This window comes from Sciurus carolinensis, chromosome 1 (genome assembly GCF_902686445.1).
Source record: "Sciurus carolinensis chromosome 1, mSciCar1.2, whole genome shotgun sequence".
Classification (NCBI taxonomy): Eukaryota; Metazoa; Chordata; class Mammalia; order Rodentia; family Sciuridae; genus Sciurus; species Sciurus carolinensis.
This window is the reverse complement of record NC_062213.1, coordinates 186,826,921-186,845,275: the sequence shown is the minus strand read 5'-3', so window position 1 is coordinate 186,845,275 and position 18,355 is coordinate 186,826,921. Positions and strand designations below refer to the sequence as shown.

The following is an 18,355-nucleotide window of genomic DNA, read 5'->3' as shown; positions in this document are numbered from 1 at the left end:
TGTATCATAAAAGCATGAATTATTTACTAGTTTGTGAACAAAGAAAGATCTCATAAATTTGTTGGATTTCAATAGAGATTTCTGCATAACATACCTAAAATGATGCAATGAGAAATTAGTAGGAGAAAGAAAATGTAATATTTCCAGACCTATTATGTCCAAGATAACAATCAGACTTGACATGAGAAATCATATTATTCTCAAATGCCAAGAACTTTATCAAAACAGGGCATGTCATGTGAAATCGACAAAGTATTACAAAAATGTAACATAACCCTTTGTTTGAAGTCTTGCTTCTTTTTACCAAAGTTAGTTACTGAACAGTTCATGAAAGTCACTTCTTTGTATATTGTTTAATGTATAAAAGGATATTTTTGTCAATGTCTTGTTTTATAGGTTGACATATTTATGTAAATGATAATTGTATTATCCCAGTGTCCTATTCATAGGATAATCTCTATTTTCATTCTTAATGATAATAAAGGATATGTAAGTTTTAGAGTATGACTTCCAACCTATTTTAATGCACGTTTCAGTTTTGTTGAAATATTCACAGAATTGAAAACTTGGAACTTAATTGGCAAGTTACATACTTATTTAATGTCATTCTCACAAGACACTTAAGCTCCACAGGAGCAGAGTTCTGTTTTGTTGTGTATCTCAATTTCAGGTAGCTGGGTAGACAACAGTAGGTGCTTCATGACTGAGTGAATGATCAACTTTTGAGGCATTGAATTTCTTTAGAAAACAGAGGCTTTGGAACTAGACAGACCTGGATTCTAATGCCAGCTCTTTTTTTTAATTTACTAATAATGTGGAATCCTTGAGGCTGTCACTTAATGTCTTTGAGCCTCAGTTTTCTCATTTGTTAACTGGAGATAACTACTTCCAAAGGATTACTGTGATGGTTAAATAAGATGTTATCTATAAAATTGACAGACATAGGCATTCATTAATGTTGTCTCCCTCTTCTTGAAAAAGATAAAGCCCCCAAATGGTTCTCAGTGTCTTAAAAATGTCTGAAGTATTTTAACTGTATTATTCTTCTGGCTTTCATTCTTTCTTTACAGTTGATAAAGTTTCACCTCCTAATAATGTGAGGTCTTTGAGGACAGACTTTGTGATTGTTAGTCAGTTATTGATAATTATTGCTCTTGACACCTGTTAAGTTGATCCCAAATGGCAATGTATCCGTCAAGCTGCAAAGATAATAAAATTCTAACAAATAGCAAACTACTCTGCTGTTCAGAGTCTCTGCTTTTATCTTTATGACTCATGGTATCCCCAAAGATGAGTGAGGCACCAGAACTCAGAAAAACAAAATGGTAGCACTGCAAGTGAAATTGACTTTTCTGATCCTGAAGCCCTCATTTATCATATGCTTCACAAAATAAAGGGTAGCATTCTCTGCCCTTCATAGACTAAGATTTCTTCTTTTTTTTTTTTTTAAATATTTTTTTAGATGTTGATAGATCTTTATTTTATTCTTTTATTTATATGTGGTGCTGAGAATCGAACCCAGTGCCTCACACATGCTAGGCAAGTGCTCTACCACTGAGCCACAACTCCAGCCCCAAGATTTCTTCTAAAGTGGCTCATGGCCTGCAGCTTTTTCTTCTATGAGATGGGGCTTGAATTATATAGACTGTCTATATTACCATCAAGGAAGATATATATTAGCATCTGGGGGAATGTTCAGTGAGGACTTGAGTTCTAACTTGGTATTTCAGAAGCGTGTTTTGAAAAAGAATGCTATAGAAATGACTTGGAATTAGGAAAAGAAAAATTTCCTGGTAAAGTGGAAGGAATTAACTTTTTTTCAGAATATTCATCCAGTGAAAATAAATGAGTACCTAATAGTTACATTAGGTTGGAAAAAAATTTTGAAAGCCTAACATGTAAGCACTCCAACACATTCTGTGTCATTGAATCTTTCCAAAATTAACTCCTTTTAATGGATAAGAAAACTTGTCAGAAGTCAATTGCCCAATGATGAATAAATGCCAAAGCTTGGATTCTAAATCTTTCCAGGTCTACATTTTGCTAAACTAAACAGAGGTTGTCCAATTATACATAAATATATGAAGAAACCAAAAAATTCTATCAGAATACTTTCACTGGATGTGGTGGTATGCACCTGTAATTCCATCCTCTTGGGAGTCTGGAGCAAGCGGATCCAAGATTGAGGCCAGCCTGGACAACTTAATGAGAGCCTGTTTCAATATAAATAAAAAGGACTGGGGATGTAGCCCAGTGGTTAATTAAGTGCCATTAACTTCAATCTCCAGGACAAAAAAATAAATTCTTTTGACTGAATTGAGGAATAGGAAGAAGGTAGATGGTAAATTTGTTTTGTTTTGTTTTGTTTTCGGTCGTTTGTTCATACAGTTCTATTATAACATTTATGATAGTCAGTATTGCAAGTTTTACTTGTTTATGTGTCCCTAGTAGATTGTGAGTCACTTGAGGGTAGAGGCCAGGATTCTTTGATTTTCTCACATATCTTGGTAAATATTTCATATTCTTTTCTTTAAATGGATTGGGCAACTATTTTTGTAGGGGGCAGCATTGGTACTAGGGACTGAGCCCAGGGGTACTTTACCACTGTGCCACATTCCCAGCCCTTTTTAATTTTAATTTAATTATTATTATTATTTTTTTTTTTTTTGGCGGTGCTGGGGATTGAACCCAGGGCCTTGTGCTTGCGAGGCAGGCACTCTACCAACTGAGCTATATCCCCAGCCCCTTAATTTTTATTTTGAGACTGTATTTTGCTAAGTTGTTTAGGGCCTCACTAAGTTGCTGAGGTTGACCTCGAACTTGTGATTCTCCTGCTTCAGCCTCCTGAGCCACTGGGATTATAGGTGTACGTCACTACGCCCAGCAACCAGGTATCTTTTTGTAAATTGTATTTATTTCACAGTACCTGGTATTGTATCTCGCATGTAGTAGATGGTCTATAAATACTGGAATAAAATTGTACCCAAACCTCATAAGACCAGTTGTCCTTGAAGAAATTGATGGTATAGCTCATATTCTAGCAGTTCTCTTCATGGGCTCCGCAGAGCTGCCAGGCCCAGTGATTGAATAGCTATGAAGTCAATATTCACCCTTTTCTCATCCTCTGAAACGTCATGTGCGAGTGTCTATTAAGCATGGTAGGGGGTGTAAGCATAGCAGTGGGAGTTGAAATTTGGCTCAGCCTAGCTTTAGTGGAAAAAATGGTGTGGGGAGATTGGTGTGGTAAGGTGGAAATAGCACTGGACCAAAAGTAAAAAAAAAATTCTGTTCTACCTGGTTGTGCTACTTCCTAACTTTGTGACTTTGAACAAGTAACTTTAGTCTCCCAAGTCTCAAACTCATCATTTACATTATGTGGAGAATGAGTTTCAAAGCCATTGCTACTCTAATCTGAAGATAGAAAATTCATTTTACCCAAGACTTGAATTCATTTGAGATAATTACTGAATTTTTTCCCCTGAGCCATTTGAGAAATTATTCTTGGGACACCGGAAGACTGTGTGATCATCAATGGCAGGTGCCATCCTGTTAATTTCAACTTTGACTGTACCCTAGGAGACACAGTGATGGAAACACCTGGTGCTGGAAATAGGCAAGAATACCTTTTCCTAACTGAACAGTTGAGTGCATTTATTCTGGAGCACATTAACCTTTCCTTTTGGGAGATGCCAAATTAAGGTCTGTTATTACCTCTAAAGACCATAATGTGACACTGGAGCTTCAGGATGGAAAAGTTAGATTGTTTTAATTTACAGCAGCAAGGTGATTTGGGCTTTGACTTCCAGATGCTGCTGTTAAGTTTGTTAGATAATTACGCTCTTTAATAATGTTGTTACACAATATGAGATAAGAAGCCTTTTTTCTGGAATCGTGGAGCAAAAGCCAGAGTACCTTTGTTTGATCCATAAAGAAGGGATCTGCTCTTATTTTAATTAAAAATTGAAAGACTTATTTTCTTTATCCAGGGAACTCTTTTCATACAAACAAATTGCTGTGTAAACTTGGGTAAGCACTTAATGTCTCACACTCATTTGAAAAATGACAGGATTGGACCAGGCAATCTCTAAAGTCCTTCTTAAAGACCTTCTTCTGGCACTACCTTACCTTGATTTAAGTATCTGCATAATTATACTGTTTTTTTGGGACTGCCTGGTCCTTGCTTTAGCATAACTTCCTCATTGGTGTAAAACAGAAGTTTAGAACTATTGGTTTATAAACCCATTCTTCATGTTGTGTCTTTTGGAGAGTTAGTTTGGGTGATCTGTCCCAATATCCCAATTAAAAAATGAGGGGAAGGAAAGTTTTTGCCTTTTTCTGTCTAACATGGAATGAGTAATAATGATGTTTGGTGAAGCAAGAGGCACTGAACGAGGAGTCGGGACTGAGATTTTGTCCCTAGCTTCTATCTAAGTTGTATACCTTTCTAGTAGTCAGTACTCTTTTTGTGCTTCAGTTTCTTGGACTATAAATTGTTAAAAAGCTATACTTTGAGTGTGTATTATGTGCCAGATAACAGTGCCAGGCATTTTATGTATATCATTTGTTATCTTTAGCTGCAAAGTGAGAGCAGATGGGAACTTAGACCCTGAAAGGCAATTATGTTCAATATCCCACAGGTAGGAAATGGCAGAGCTGAGATTAGAAGCCACATCTTTCACTCCAAAACCTGCGTTCTTTCTACACCTAGACTGTTCTGCCTCATCTGCAACATAGGAACCTACCATACTTATCTTCCTAGGAACAGATAGGATATCAAATGTCACATTGCTTTTGGTCATTAGAATAAAGGGAATGCAGGGGCTGGGGATAAAGCTCAGTTGGTAGAGTGCTTGCCTTGCAAGCACAAGGCCCTGGGTTCAACCCCCAGTACCCACCCCCAAAAAAAGAATAAAGGGAATGCATGTTCAGCTCTCTGGATTAAAAATCTCAGCTCTGCTAACTTGTTAACTTTGGACCTTGGGTAAACTATCTAATCTTTTTCTACATCATTTTGTCATCTGTCAAATGAAAATAGTACCAACTTCATACAGTGTTACGAAGATTTTGAATAGTATTTTGCATGTAGTGAGAATTCAGTATATGTTAGTGAATATTAGTCAGCAGGAATTGTCTTATTCAGATCCCTAGTTTTAGTTATGGTGAAGCTGAAACAGTGATTGCCCAAGATGAAACAACTAAAGATACCGAAAGAATAAAATACTGAGTTTTTACAAATAATGAATTTAATGGTAAATATAGCATGTAGTGACAACATTAATCCCAGTTCACACAAGTGAGTGGGGGATGGATTAGAAGATTGAAAGAGTGAAGAGAGAGAGAACCTGGGATAATAATTTATTTGGCAGGGGCCTTTCATCACTAACATTTATTGGTTACTTTATAAGTACCTAACTTCCCCATGTTAGGTCAGTGCTGTAAAAGTCTTAACAAATCATTTTCTCTCTGATTATATCTTTTCGGGTTTTGTCAGATGTCTCAGTATTGATTTTTTTTTTTTTTCTCTCTAATTGTCTCAGTAAAACCCAGGACTCAGATTTGGATCAAAATACAACAGACTGTATGGTCTGGTTTGAAATTGTTAAATTTGTTTTTACATTTTTTATTTGTTTTAATTAGTTATATGTGACAGTAGAATGGACTTTGATACATCATATATAATAATTTCTCATTCTTCTGGTTATACATGATGTAGAATCCCACCAGTCATATAGTTATCTTTGTACACGGGGGTAATAATGACTGATTCATTCTACTATCCTTCCTATTCTCATACTCCCTCCCCACCCTTCAATCCTCTCCACCTAATCTAAAGTAACTCTGTTCTTCCCTAGCCCCTCCCCATTGTGAATTAGCATCTGCATATCAGAGAAAACATTTGACTTTTGGTTTTTTGGAATTCGTTTATTTGCTTAGCATGATATTCTCCAGCTTCAGTGGAATATTACTCAGCCTTAAAAAAAGTTTTTATTTGTTTTTTTTAGTTATACATGACAGTAGACTGTATTTTGACATATCATATATACATGGAATATAACTTCCCCTTTTTGTGGTTGTACATGATGTGGAATTATATTGGTTGTCTATTCATATAGGAACATAGGAAAATTATGTCCAATTCATTCTACTGTCTTGGTTTGGAGTTTAAGAAAAAGGGATCTTGGGGCTGGGGTTGTGGCTCAGTGGTAGAGCGCTCACCTAGCACATGTGAGGCCCTGGGTATTACAATTCTTTGTATTGAGATTAGAGGCCTAAATCCCAGCTAATATAAAGTGTAACTTTATTACTTGGTTCCTGCTATCCCTTTTATTCGTAAAACTCCTTTGGTGGTTTCAACAGGTGTGGGATTTGGGCATCCTTCTATTACTATCATACAATGTGACCACATTCCAATCTCATCATTGTTTTTAATGTGTATGTATATACCTGTCAGCCTAAATTTCAAAAGAACTTAAAGAATGCTTGACAAAACATCATTTAGGGAGTTTTGTAGCAGTCAGAGACAAGTCAGTACCAAGCAGAAATTCGGGGAGAGTAGGATACTCTGGAAAAAAATTCTCATTTGTGTGACATTGATTTTTTTTTTTCCTTTATAGGTTGCCATGGTGACAGACTATGGAGCCTTTATCAAAATCCCAGGCTGTCGGAAGCAAGGTGGGAGTCTACAATTTGAAATTTAGCTCTCCCATTTCACTTTCTGTGCTGTAGCCCCCACCATATCATAATTATAGGTTTATATTTTTCAGACAGTATTTTTTTTTTTGCATTTATGTTTTATTTTGTTTTTAGCATAGAGGTATGAATACAGACAAGTGGTAACATTAATTTTTAGCATGTCCTTCTGTGTGTGTGTGTGTTGAGGTTTGAACCTAGAACCTCATGCATGCTAAAGCACATGCTCTACCACTGATCTATATACCTAAAACCCATTTATCAGGTTATTTATTTATTTATTTTTTAACATTTGTGGTTCTGGGGATTGAACTCAGGGACACTTTATGTAAACACTGAGCCATATCCCCTCTCCTTATTTTTTATTTTGAGATAGGGTCTTTATAAGTTGCTTAGGGCTTTGCTAACTTTGCTCTAGCTGGCAATCCTCCTGCCTCAGTTTCCTGAATTGCTGGGATTATAGTCGTGCACCACTGCACTGGGCTCATTGCAGGTCTTGGCTCAGAAAAAGGTTACTCTCTCACTTGGGAAGAAGGTTAGGGTATAGCTAATTGGATTTATTTCTGAAATCAACTCCTCCCTAGACTTCACTTATGGCCCTAATCACTTGACTTCTTTGGACATAAAAAATTATGTATGGCAAGTTACTTCTGTGAAGTTGGCATTTGAATTTTCTGGTATGGTTCATGAGATGGAAACAGTATGTATATATGTATGTATGTATGTATGTATTTAGGGGATTGAACCTAGGGTCTCACACATGCCAGTGTTTATGTTTTTAAGAGTTGGGTTCTGGCTGTCTTGCCCAGGCTGGTCTCAAATTCCTGAGCTCAAGTGATCCTCCTGCTTCAGCTTCCTGAGTAGATGGAGAAACAGGTGCATGCCACCACACCCAGCTTCCGATACATATATTAGCCAGACGTGGTGGCACACACCTGTAGGCCCAGTGGCTCATGAGGCTGAGACAGGAGGATCTTAAATTTGAAGTCAACCTCAGCAATTTAGCAAGGCCTTGTCTCAAATAAAAAATAAAAAATAAATAAGCACCCCTAGGTTCAATGCCCTGTACCAAAAGAAAAGAAAATTATAAACATAATACTTTAAATTTTCTTCACAATAGATAAGCATCTGTTGAACATTTTTGGAGAGTCCCTCTTGCATCTATAATCTTGTTTTTGAGAATACTTGTGTTAAGTATAAAAGTGGGATTCCACAGACAGGTGACCTGCCCTAGATAATGTCACAACTAAGACTAGAATCTAAACCTTAAGATTCCTAGCCTCATGGGCTTTCTGCTTTATCACACAATGTGCTAGTGAATCCAGAGACTCAACTTGCCAGCTCCTTTTGCTGAAATAAGTCCAAAAAAATTTTTTTTTAAATTTTAGTTGTAAATGGACACAATACCTTTATTTTATTTATTTATTTTTACATGGTGCTGAGAATTGAACGTAGTGCCTCACACATGCTAGGCAAGCACTCTACCACTGAACTACAACCCCAGCCCCTAAGTTAAAAATTTTAACAGAAAGATATAGAATAATATTTTATTATGTAAAAGTTAAAAAAAAAATAACTTCAAAAATCATAAGCAAAGTTGGGAAAATGAATTTGCAATACATGTGATAAAGGGCTAATAAAAAAAGGGGGAGTAGTAGGAAAAGGAACCAACAATAGGAAAATATAACTCACAGGAGAAAACTAAGTGATTTGGTCAATGTATTAAAAGGTGTTCATTCTTAGTATTGACAAAAAGTTACATAAACTAAGGTCCATTTGCATAACGGAATACTGCTCAGCAATAAAAAGGAGTATCAATACATGCAGCAACTTTGATCAATCTTCAGATAATTAAGCTAAGTGAAGAAAACTAATCCCAAAAGAGTTATACCCTTTATCATTCCATTTATGTAACATCCCTTTAAAAAATTATACTGAGGTATAATTCACATACTATACATTTTACCTACTTAAAGTATACATTTCATTGGTTTTGGGTATATTCACAGTTTTACAAAATCACCACAATGTAATTTAAGAATATTTTTATCTCCCCAGAAAGAAATTCTGTACCTCTCAGCAATCATCACATATTCTGTCTATTCCCCTAGCTTTAGGCAACCACCAATCTACTTTGTCTTTGTCTTTGTTTGCCTACCTATTCTGCTCATTTGTTATAAATGGAATCATAACAATATGTGGTCTTTTGTGAATAACTTCTTTCACTTAGCATGTTTTCAAGATTCATCTGTTTTGCAGCATGTACTGCATTACTCCCCACTCCCCACTAGTCCAGAGATCAAACCCAGGACTTGCATGCTAGGCAAATGCTTTACCATTAAGCTATATCCCCTACCCTTATTTTATTTTAAGATGGGTTCTCACTAAGTTGCCAAGTCTGGTCTTGAACTTGCAATCCTCATGCCTCAGCCTCCCAAGCAACTGGGGTTGCAGATTTGCACTACTGCACTGGCTACTTCATTTCTTTTTATTGCCATTCCAAATCAATTTATTATAATTTCATTAGTGGTGGGTATTTGACTCGTTTCTGCTTTTTTGCCACTATGAATAGTGATGAACACTTGTATATAGAATATATTTTTTTGATGTGTGTTTCATTTCTCTTGGGCATATATCTAGAGTGGAATCATAGGGTCATATGGTGTTTAACGTCAGTTTTGAAGAACTGCCAAGCTGTTTTCCAAACTGCATCATTTTACATTTTCACACTTTTAAAGCAAGTGTGCATATGCCCTCTTTTTTGAGGCAGGTACTGGGAATTGGCCCCCAAACTCTGTCACTGAGCCACACCTCCAGACCCTTTTTTTTATGTTGAGTCTTGCTAAGTTGCCCAGACTAGTCTTGAATTTGTGATCTTCCTTCTTCAGCCTCCCTACTCACTGGGATTAGAGGCATACACCACCATACCCGACATGCCTATGTATTTTTTTTAAAGTTATTGCATATGTTTGGAAGAATATTCAACAAATTCTTTTTTTTTTTTTTTTTCCTCTTGAAATAGGTTCTCTTGCTATTTAAATATTCCAGGCTGGCCTGGAACTTGTGATCCTCTTGTCTCAACTTACTGAGTAACTGGGATTATAGGCATGCACAACCATAGCCAGCTAACAAATTCTTAATAATAGTTGCCTTTGGGGAGCTGGGTTTACTAAGGGAGGGATGTACATGGAAGAGGGACTTTCGCTTTTTGCCATTTTTTAAAAATCTTTTTCTTTTGAAAAGTCCAACAGCTGATCTTTGGATAATAAAGCCTTCCTCTAGCCTTGGAGACCACTGTGCTGCAGATTGCATCTTTGCATTAGAAATGGCTTACCAGTGGTTTTCAAGCTGGCAGTCAGCAGTCTGTAATTAAGTTTCTCATTTTATATTGGCTAGGATTTAATGAGGTGTAACTCATCCCCACCTCTGCAGGACCTGCATCTCTTCCTGTCTGAAGACAGATTTTCTTGTTAGTGTACTTGCCATCACTGCCAGTGCCTGAAAGTGCCGTTTTTATTTAGACATTCATGTGACACTTTGGGGACTATCTGGGGATTAAAGGCTGCTACCTTTCAACAGTCAGTTTTCAACTTCCTTGTGTCTATCCTCTGTCAGGTAATGCCTCTGATTGTGGGTGACAGCTTACAAGTGAACCTGTCAGTCTGAAGCTGTGCTGAAACAAGCCTTGGAGAGGGCTTGTTTCACACAAGGTTCTAGTGATAAATGGGTTGTGGGTGTGTAGATCAGTGGTAGAACATGTGCTTAGCATGCCTGAGGTTCTAGGTTCAAACCCAGTACACATGCGCACACACACACACACACACAGGACTTGCTAAAAATTTTGTTACCACTTGTCTATATTCATACCTCTACGGTAAAAACAAAATAAAACATAAATGCAAAAAAAATGCTGTCTGAAAAGTGTAGAACCTATAATTAGAAATTTAGGCGTGGGCCAGGTATGTAGCACTTGTCTAGTATGCACAGGTCCTGGATTCAATTCCCAGCACTACAAATGGGTGGCAGGAGAGGAACTGGGAAGAAATCTAGATAAAAACTGCTTCCCTGTCACACAGTACGGCAAGCAAAGCATTTTTGTTTGCTTCTGTTTCATCCTGGAGCATATATTAGATAGAATTGGTAATGTTTCCACTATTTATAGGCGAATTCATCTTTTTCTTTTTGTAATTGAAAGGAGAATCTAGATGGTAAAGCCCACTATGTGCCTAGGCTGTATATTATGACATAGCCTTGCTTCTAGGGCCATGAAGAGCAAAATATGAGATTAAATCAAGCGTAAGATAAAATCATGCAGTCAAGAGAGAGTAAACACTAGAGGTATGAGGCTGGTGTTGGCATGACAGTGCATATGGTTTTGCAGAGAACTTTAAAAAGAAAACAAGTAGGAAGAATACATTCTAAAATACTGGTAAAAGGTATGGTTTGATAAATACATCAATCGTTAACAGTTGTATGGTGTCATTATCAAGTGCTGTGTTATGTACAGTACATAATTGCATGTACTGTACTTTTATAGGACTAACAGCACAGTAGGTTTACACCACCATCACCAAACATGTGTGTAATACATTTTTCTATGACATCACTATGCTTTAGGAATTTTCTGCTCCATTATAATCTTATGGGACCATCACTATATATGCAGTCCATCATTGACTAAAATGTTTTTATGTGGCACTTGACTATTTACATAGCATTTACATTGTATTAGGTATTATAAATAATCTAGAGATGATTTAAAGTACTGGGGAGGGAGCTGGCTCTGCCAAACTCAGAGGCAGAGCTTGTGGTTAACATGCACGTGTGTGCGCGCGCACACAAAATGTATTTGGGAGGATATGTATAAGTTCTTTGCAGATACTGTGCCTTTAAGACATGGCAGAATTTGGTATCTGAGGGGTTCCTGGAACCAATATTCTCACAAATACTGAGTGACGAAAACCAAGGGACAACTCTGTCAGCTTTGTGACCTTTAACAATTTATGTAACTCTAGACTATTTTCTCCTGTGAATCTGTGTCATAGAGTTGATATGAGAATTCAATGAATGGATGGATATGGTTTATCTAGAAGGGCTCTTAGCACCAAATGAAGGGGCCCTAAATATATACATAAATATTGGTGTCCTCTATTGTATCTATACACTTAATTCAGCTCTTGATGGTGTTTTTGTAACAACAAAATACTTCCCAAAAATTTAGACTGCCTCTGAGAATGACTCTGTGGCAAATCCCTCATACAGAGCTTGAGATTAGATAAAAGTAAAACTGGTAATTGCCTATAAATCTGTGACTGAAGATATGGAGCACTCTGACGAGATAATCTGGGTGTATTTCATGGTGAAGGAATTGGAGGGCTATGAGTATAACTCATGTTAGAGTGCTTGCCTAGCATCCATGAGACCCTGGGTTCCATTCCTAGCACCATGGAAAAAAATAAGGAGAAAAAGAAGGAGAGGATTGGAAAGGAATTGTAGTTTAGGAGACTGAAATATTAATTGACTGTATCATATTCTAAGGAGAGATTATGTGAATAGGAAGTGAATTGTCAGCCTAGAACATAGTACAAGAGAGAGACAGAGTCTGAGGCGTGATGATAGGATCTAAAGAGATAGATTCTTTCCCCCCACCCCCACCCCCAGTACTGGGGATTGAAGCCAGGGGCACTCTACCACCAAGCTACATCCCCAGCCATTTTTATTTTTTATTTTGAAACTGGGTCTTGCAAAGTTACAAAGGCTGGCCTCAAACTTGCAGTCCTCCTGCCTCAGCCCCCTGAGTCACTGGGTTTACAGAGATGTGGCATCACGCACCATCGACATGGAATTTTATTTATGTATAAATATATAAATATAGTTGTAGATGGACACAATACCTTTATTTTGTTTGTTTAGGTTTTTTTTTTTTTTAATGCGGTGCAGGGGATCAAACTCAGTGCCTCATGTATGCTAGGCAAGTGCTCTACCACTGAGTCGCAACCCCAGCACCGAGATGGATTTTTTTAATGAGGAAGTAATAGTTCATTAACCCTTCATGGAATGGAGATGTCTTTCAAAACATTTGTGTCCTTTTTGTTCTGATTCAGTTGAAGCAGAACTGGGAATGTGGCTCAGCAGCAGAGTGCTTGCCTAGCATGCGCAAGGCCCTGGGTTTGGTCCTCAGCACCACGTAAAGAAAAAAGAAATAAAATAAAGGCATGCATCCATTTACAATTACAGAAAAAATTTAAAAAAAAAAGTTTTCAGCTGGGCACAGTAGCCCATGCCTGTAATCCCAGTGACTTGGGTTGCTGAGGCAGGAGGATTGTGAGTTCAAAGCCCACCTCAGCAAAATAGACCACAAAAAGGGCTGGGGATGTGGCTCAGTGGTTAAGTGCCCCTGGGTTCAATCCCCTGTACCAAAAAAAGAAAAAAAAAGTTTTCATCTGTACTGAATATGTATATTTTTCTTGTCATTATTCCCTTAGCAACACAGTATAACAACTATTGACATAGCATTTACATTGTATTAGGTATTATAAGTAATATGGAGATGGTTCATGTATATTGGGTAAAGGTTATATACACAAACTATGCAATTTTGTTTGAGGGATTTGTGTATCTGTAGATTTGGTTATCCTAGAGGAAGGGTCTTGAAGCCAATCCCACCCAGAATCTGAGGAACAGCTGCCCAAGCATCTGCACATTGAAGATTCCTCCACTTGAATCTCTGCTTCATACTCCTCCTCTGAGCTACAGACTTACATATGCAACCGTTTAGATTGAAGGGTAGACCATGTCCCTTGCTTAACTCACTGTGTAAGCTAAGGTCTTTGGTAATAAGCCATTAATGTCTTGCACCCTTGTGTAACTTATTACTATACATTCCCTTTTGGTCTGTGTTCAAATGAAACAGTTTTCCCATCTCTTCCTTTATTTGATGTAGGGAAGCAAGCTGAAGAAAGCAATGCATGGCAATATAGTCTGAATGTTATTTGGCTGATATTATCAATATGAATGTATATCTTATTTACTTTTGTGGTGCCTGGGATCAATCTCAGGTCTGGAACTCTACCAAACTCAGGTCTGCTATACTGCCAAATTCAAGATTTTTTTTTTCCCCCAGTGCTGGGGATCGAACCCAGGGCCTTGAACGTCCTAGGCAGGCACTCTACCACTGTGCCACATCCCTGGCCCTGAAACATAGTTTTAAATAATTTCAGTCATAGTGCCTAGATCACTTAAAATTGACTTTTAAAGTATTTTTATGATTAGAAATAATGCATCCTTATTTTAGAAAAATAAGGGGGTAGCATCACATAAAAATAAAGACATGCTGTCCATCTACAACTATAAAAAATTTAAAGAAAATCCAACAAATATAAAAAAAAGAAAAAGAAGGGGGAAATGAAAGGAATCATTATACAGATTTACTACGCCACAAAGATACTGTTAACATTTTGCTGGTTTTTTGGTTTGGTTTGGTTTGGGTACTAGAGGTTGAACCCAGTGCCTCGTGCATGACAGGCAAGTGCTCTACCACTCAGCTACACCCCTCAAACCCCCTCTTTTTAAAAATTTTATTTTGAGGCAGATCTCATTAAGTTATATTCACACTGCCCTTGAACTTGAGATCCTCCTGTGTAGCTGGGATTACAGGCATGTGCCATGTTGCCTGGTGGTTGTATTTCTTTTTAGTCAAATATCTATATAAAATTTAATATTGAGATTAATATTACACTATTTAAAATTTGTAGCTTTTTATTCTTGATGAACCTTTAACATTCCTTATCTTTTAAAATATCTTTTGTAACATTTAATGGCATTAATCTGCCATTCAGATGCACCACATAATCATTTTAAACTGTTTCCAGTTTTTCATGGTTGATGCTTCTAGAAATGCCATCTTTATCTGAGAGAGATACCTGAATCAAAAGAATATCATGGCCAAGCGCAGTGGCCCATACCTGTAATCCCAGAGACTCTGGAGGCTGAGGGAGGAGGATAGAGAGTTCAAAGCCAACCTCAGCGACAGCGAGGCACTAAGCAACTCAGTGAGACTGTGTTGCTAAATAAAATACAAAATAGAGCTGGGGATGTGACTCAGTGGTTGAGTACCCCTGAGGTCAATCTCTGGTACCTCAACCCCCTGGGACCCCCCCCAAAAAAGAATAGCATAGGTTGGATCATAGCTCAGTGGTAAAGTGCTTGCCTAGTGCATGTGAGGCACTGGATTTGATCCTTAGCACCACATAAAAAAGGTATTGTGTCCATCTACAACTAAAAAATTTTTTTTTGTTTAAATGTACTTTGGGTTTAGGTAGAAGGACAAGTTATTGATGTCATTATCTCTTTGTGGTACTTTTAAGTAGGACTTCTGGTTTAAGGAAGAAAAATAATGTTCTCTCAAATGTATTAGGTTTAATATTTCCTTCACAACTTAAGTTAACAATAGATGAAAGAGGTGAATTTTAACCATGAGAGAACAGTTGCAGCCAAGAATATGTCAAGGTGAGAAGTTTCCCTTTTCTTCAAGGAATCTGAATTTCCTCTTCAAATTTTCCAATTAGGCAAGTCTGCTCATTATATCATCACAAGGGAAAAATAAAATCTGAGCTACATGAATTTTACACAATTTGGAGATTATATATGGATCTAAAACTAAATACATAGCTTCCATAATGTATATAAAACATTTTGGAGACAGAATTGTTATTCAGATAGGCCTTCAGAATCAGCTGATGTAGTACAGAAGACCCCATGATTGTAGATAGAGAAAACAGTGGTTTCTAATAAGATTTCCAAACAAAGGGCAGATAAAAGTGTGGGATAGGGTGGGGAATATAGGAAAATAAGTCTCCCAGGCAACCTTAGGGAGGCAGTTGTTTTGGTTATGATTCCTGGCTTATGAACTTACGGTCATTCATCATAATTATTTATTTTTATTTTCTCTAGAAATAATTTCTCTATTGTGAAAACAAATGAAAAAGTTAAACTGCTAAACCATACTCATCATTAGAATTTTGGGTCATTTCTTTCCAATTTTTAAATGTATTTTGACCCTAGGTTTCTGGTGCTGGGGATCAAACCTGAGACCTCAAGCTAGGTGCAGTGGCACACGCCTATAATGCCAGGTGCATGGGAGACTGAGGCAGGATCAAAGCCAGCCTCAGCAGCTTAGTGAGGCCCTAAGTAATTCAGCAAGACCCTGTCTCTAAATAAAACATAAAAAGGGCTGGGGATCTGGCTCAGTGGTTAAGTATCCCTGGGTTCAATCCCCAGTATCAAAAACAGAAAAAAAACAAAGACAAAAACTAAAAAACCCTGGGATCTCATGTACTTGGCAAGTGCTTTACCACTGAGCTACATCCCCAGCTCTATTTTAAGTTTTGTAATCATTCTATATAAGTGTGCCTTATATCACTGTTTTTATCATAGGAAAATGCTAGATGCCTATAGAACTTAAAACATAGTATTTACTAAGGAATATTTTTGTGTCATCTTTTGAATGGTTTTCAAGTGACTATTCCCTAATTAATTTATCCCTTACCCTTGTTTTGGATATTAGGTTGTTTCTAAATTTTCCTGTCTTAATACATTGAGCCTTGTCCTAGCAGATGGGTCACTTGAGCCCAGGAATTTGAGGCCAGCCTGGGCAATGGAGACTCTCAAAGAAAAAAAAAAAGTTAGTTTAGATTTCTGGAAGTGATGATAGTGAGATTAGTTATTAGACAGTACTCTTGAGGAGGGCAGAAGCATAGTTAAGAAACATTTTAGCGGGGGCTGGGGAGATAGCTTAGTCGGTAGAGTGCTTGGCCCTGGGTTTGATCCCCAGCACCCCCCCCAAAAAAAGAAACATTTTAGCCCATCTTACTGGGGACTTGCAGGATAGATCTAACTTCAGCCTTGACTGTTACCGGATGCTGTTTCCACCCTCTTTGTTTCTTGTTTACCAGTACCCTTCTTCACTTCCTTCTGGCAACTCTTGCCATCTGCTGGTAAAGATGAGCACTGGCAGTTTTTTTGTAGTTTATAATCTTAAAAATTTGAAGATGATTGTCTTAGCTGATTTTGTGTATTGATCCCCAAACCAGTTAATTACTGTGTCAGGACAGGGGACAGTGAAATACCTTGATTGACTAAGCCTGTGTCTTGTGCCCACAGTTGGGGGTTCAGTCAGCTTCAACCCAGTCACATGGACTGACCAGATTATTTTAGAATGTAGGGAGGGTGGCTCTCCCAAGGAAAGGACCTTGGATAGACAGAAAAGGATGTTTCCTATAAATGTTTCACTAAATGGTACTGTATATTATTTGATTTTAAATTATTTTTACTATATAATTTTTGTTTTTGTGTGTGGTGTTGGGCAACAAATTCACCTTATGCATGCTAGATAAGTGCTCTACCACTAAGCTACACCCCTGGACCTATCTTTCTTTTTTTTTTTTTTTTTTTGGTGGTGCTGGGGATTGAACCCAGGGCCTTATGCCATTTGACAGATTTACCATAGTTTGCTAGGCTGCTTTTTTAAATTATTGGTCATGTATGATTCTTATTTTTTTAACTTTTGTAGAAAATAATACTGCAAATGTTTTATGCCCATGGGTTTTTGCCTCTTGTTGATTTTTTTCTTTGGAAAAATTTTCAGCAGTAAAGATATGAATATCTTTATGTGTTTGCTTTCAAAGAATTTTACCAACTTGTATTTCTGCCAATATTTTTGCTGTTATTTTATCACATATTTACTAATATTGAGTAGTTGTTGTTTTGTTTGTTAATTTGTTTTGGTGCTGGAGATTAAACCCAGGGCATAGCCCGTCCATGCTCACTAAGCACCTTTTCTACCATTAAGCTGTACCCCTGGGCAAGCAGTATTCTAAAGAATCTTTGCTTGTTAATTAGGTATTAAATATGATCTCAAATTGTTTAATTTGTAGTTTTAAATGAATTTACATTTTTCAGTAACAATTCTCACTTTTCACTTGCATTCCTCTACTCCTGTCCTCTTACCCAGTCATTTAGAGTATACATATCAGACATGCCTTCTGCTGTGTTTTAATTTTCCTTCTTGTGCCCAGGTCTGGTCCATCGAACTCACATGTCCTCCTGTCGGGTGGACAAGCCTTCTGAGATAGTAGATGTCGGAGACAAAGTGTGGGTGAAACTGATTGGCCGAGAGGTAAGGTTCCGTGCAGCTTCACGTGGTTAGAAAGGGTTCAGAAAAACATATGTGTTCTTGAAATTTTATGATGGTGCACGTGAAAATATTGTTAATTGTGGCTGATAATATTATTTTTAAATCCTATCACAATTATCTGCCTTTAATTTAAATCTGGTTTTCTGTCCTGCAAATTCAGAAGGAATGAAGTGAACTCTGAGCGTGTTAAAATAAATGGATGTTTATAAAACTGTCTTCCCAGGTGCTGGAAAAGAAGAAAAAAGAAAGGGAGGGGGAAAAAAAAAAAACAAGAAAAGAGAAGGAAACTTAATTTATGGGTTAGGTCTTTATCACAAATAACAAAGAATACCTGCCAGATATTCTTCAATTGGACCATAATAAAGAGCAGAGAGAGTTTACAGTCGTTTTTCCTAACATCTGGCACCATCCAATACAGGAAAAGTGAGAATTATCTCACGCACCCTGTGAATAACAACTCACTTAAGGGCA

General features: G+C 37.3%; 1 protein-coding gene across 4 annotated transcripts in view; it reads left to right on the top strand.

The window, feature by feature from the left end:
- The window catches only part of Zcchc17 (zinc finger CCHC-type containing 17), a 48,994-nt gene that overhangs the window by 10,149 nt on the left and 20,490 nt on the right, over positions 1-18,355 (top strand). For all 4 annotated transcript variants that reach the window (XM_047547250.1, XM_047547262.1, XM_047547256.1 and 1 more), the window contains 2 exons: positions 6,615-6,672; positions 17,766-17,866. In XM_047547250.1, coding sequence (XP_047403206.1) covers positions 6,615-6,672; positions 17,766-17,866 — 159 coding nt within the window. The remainder of the gene's footprint in view (positions 1-6,614; positions 6,673-17,765; positions 17,867-18,355) is intronic.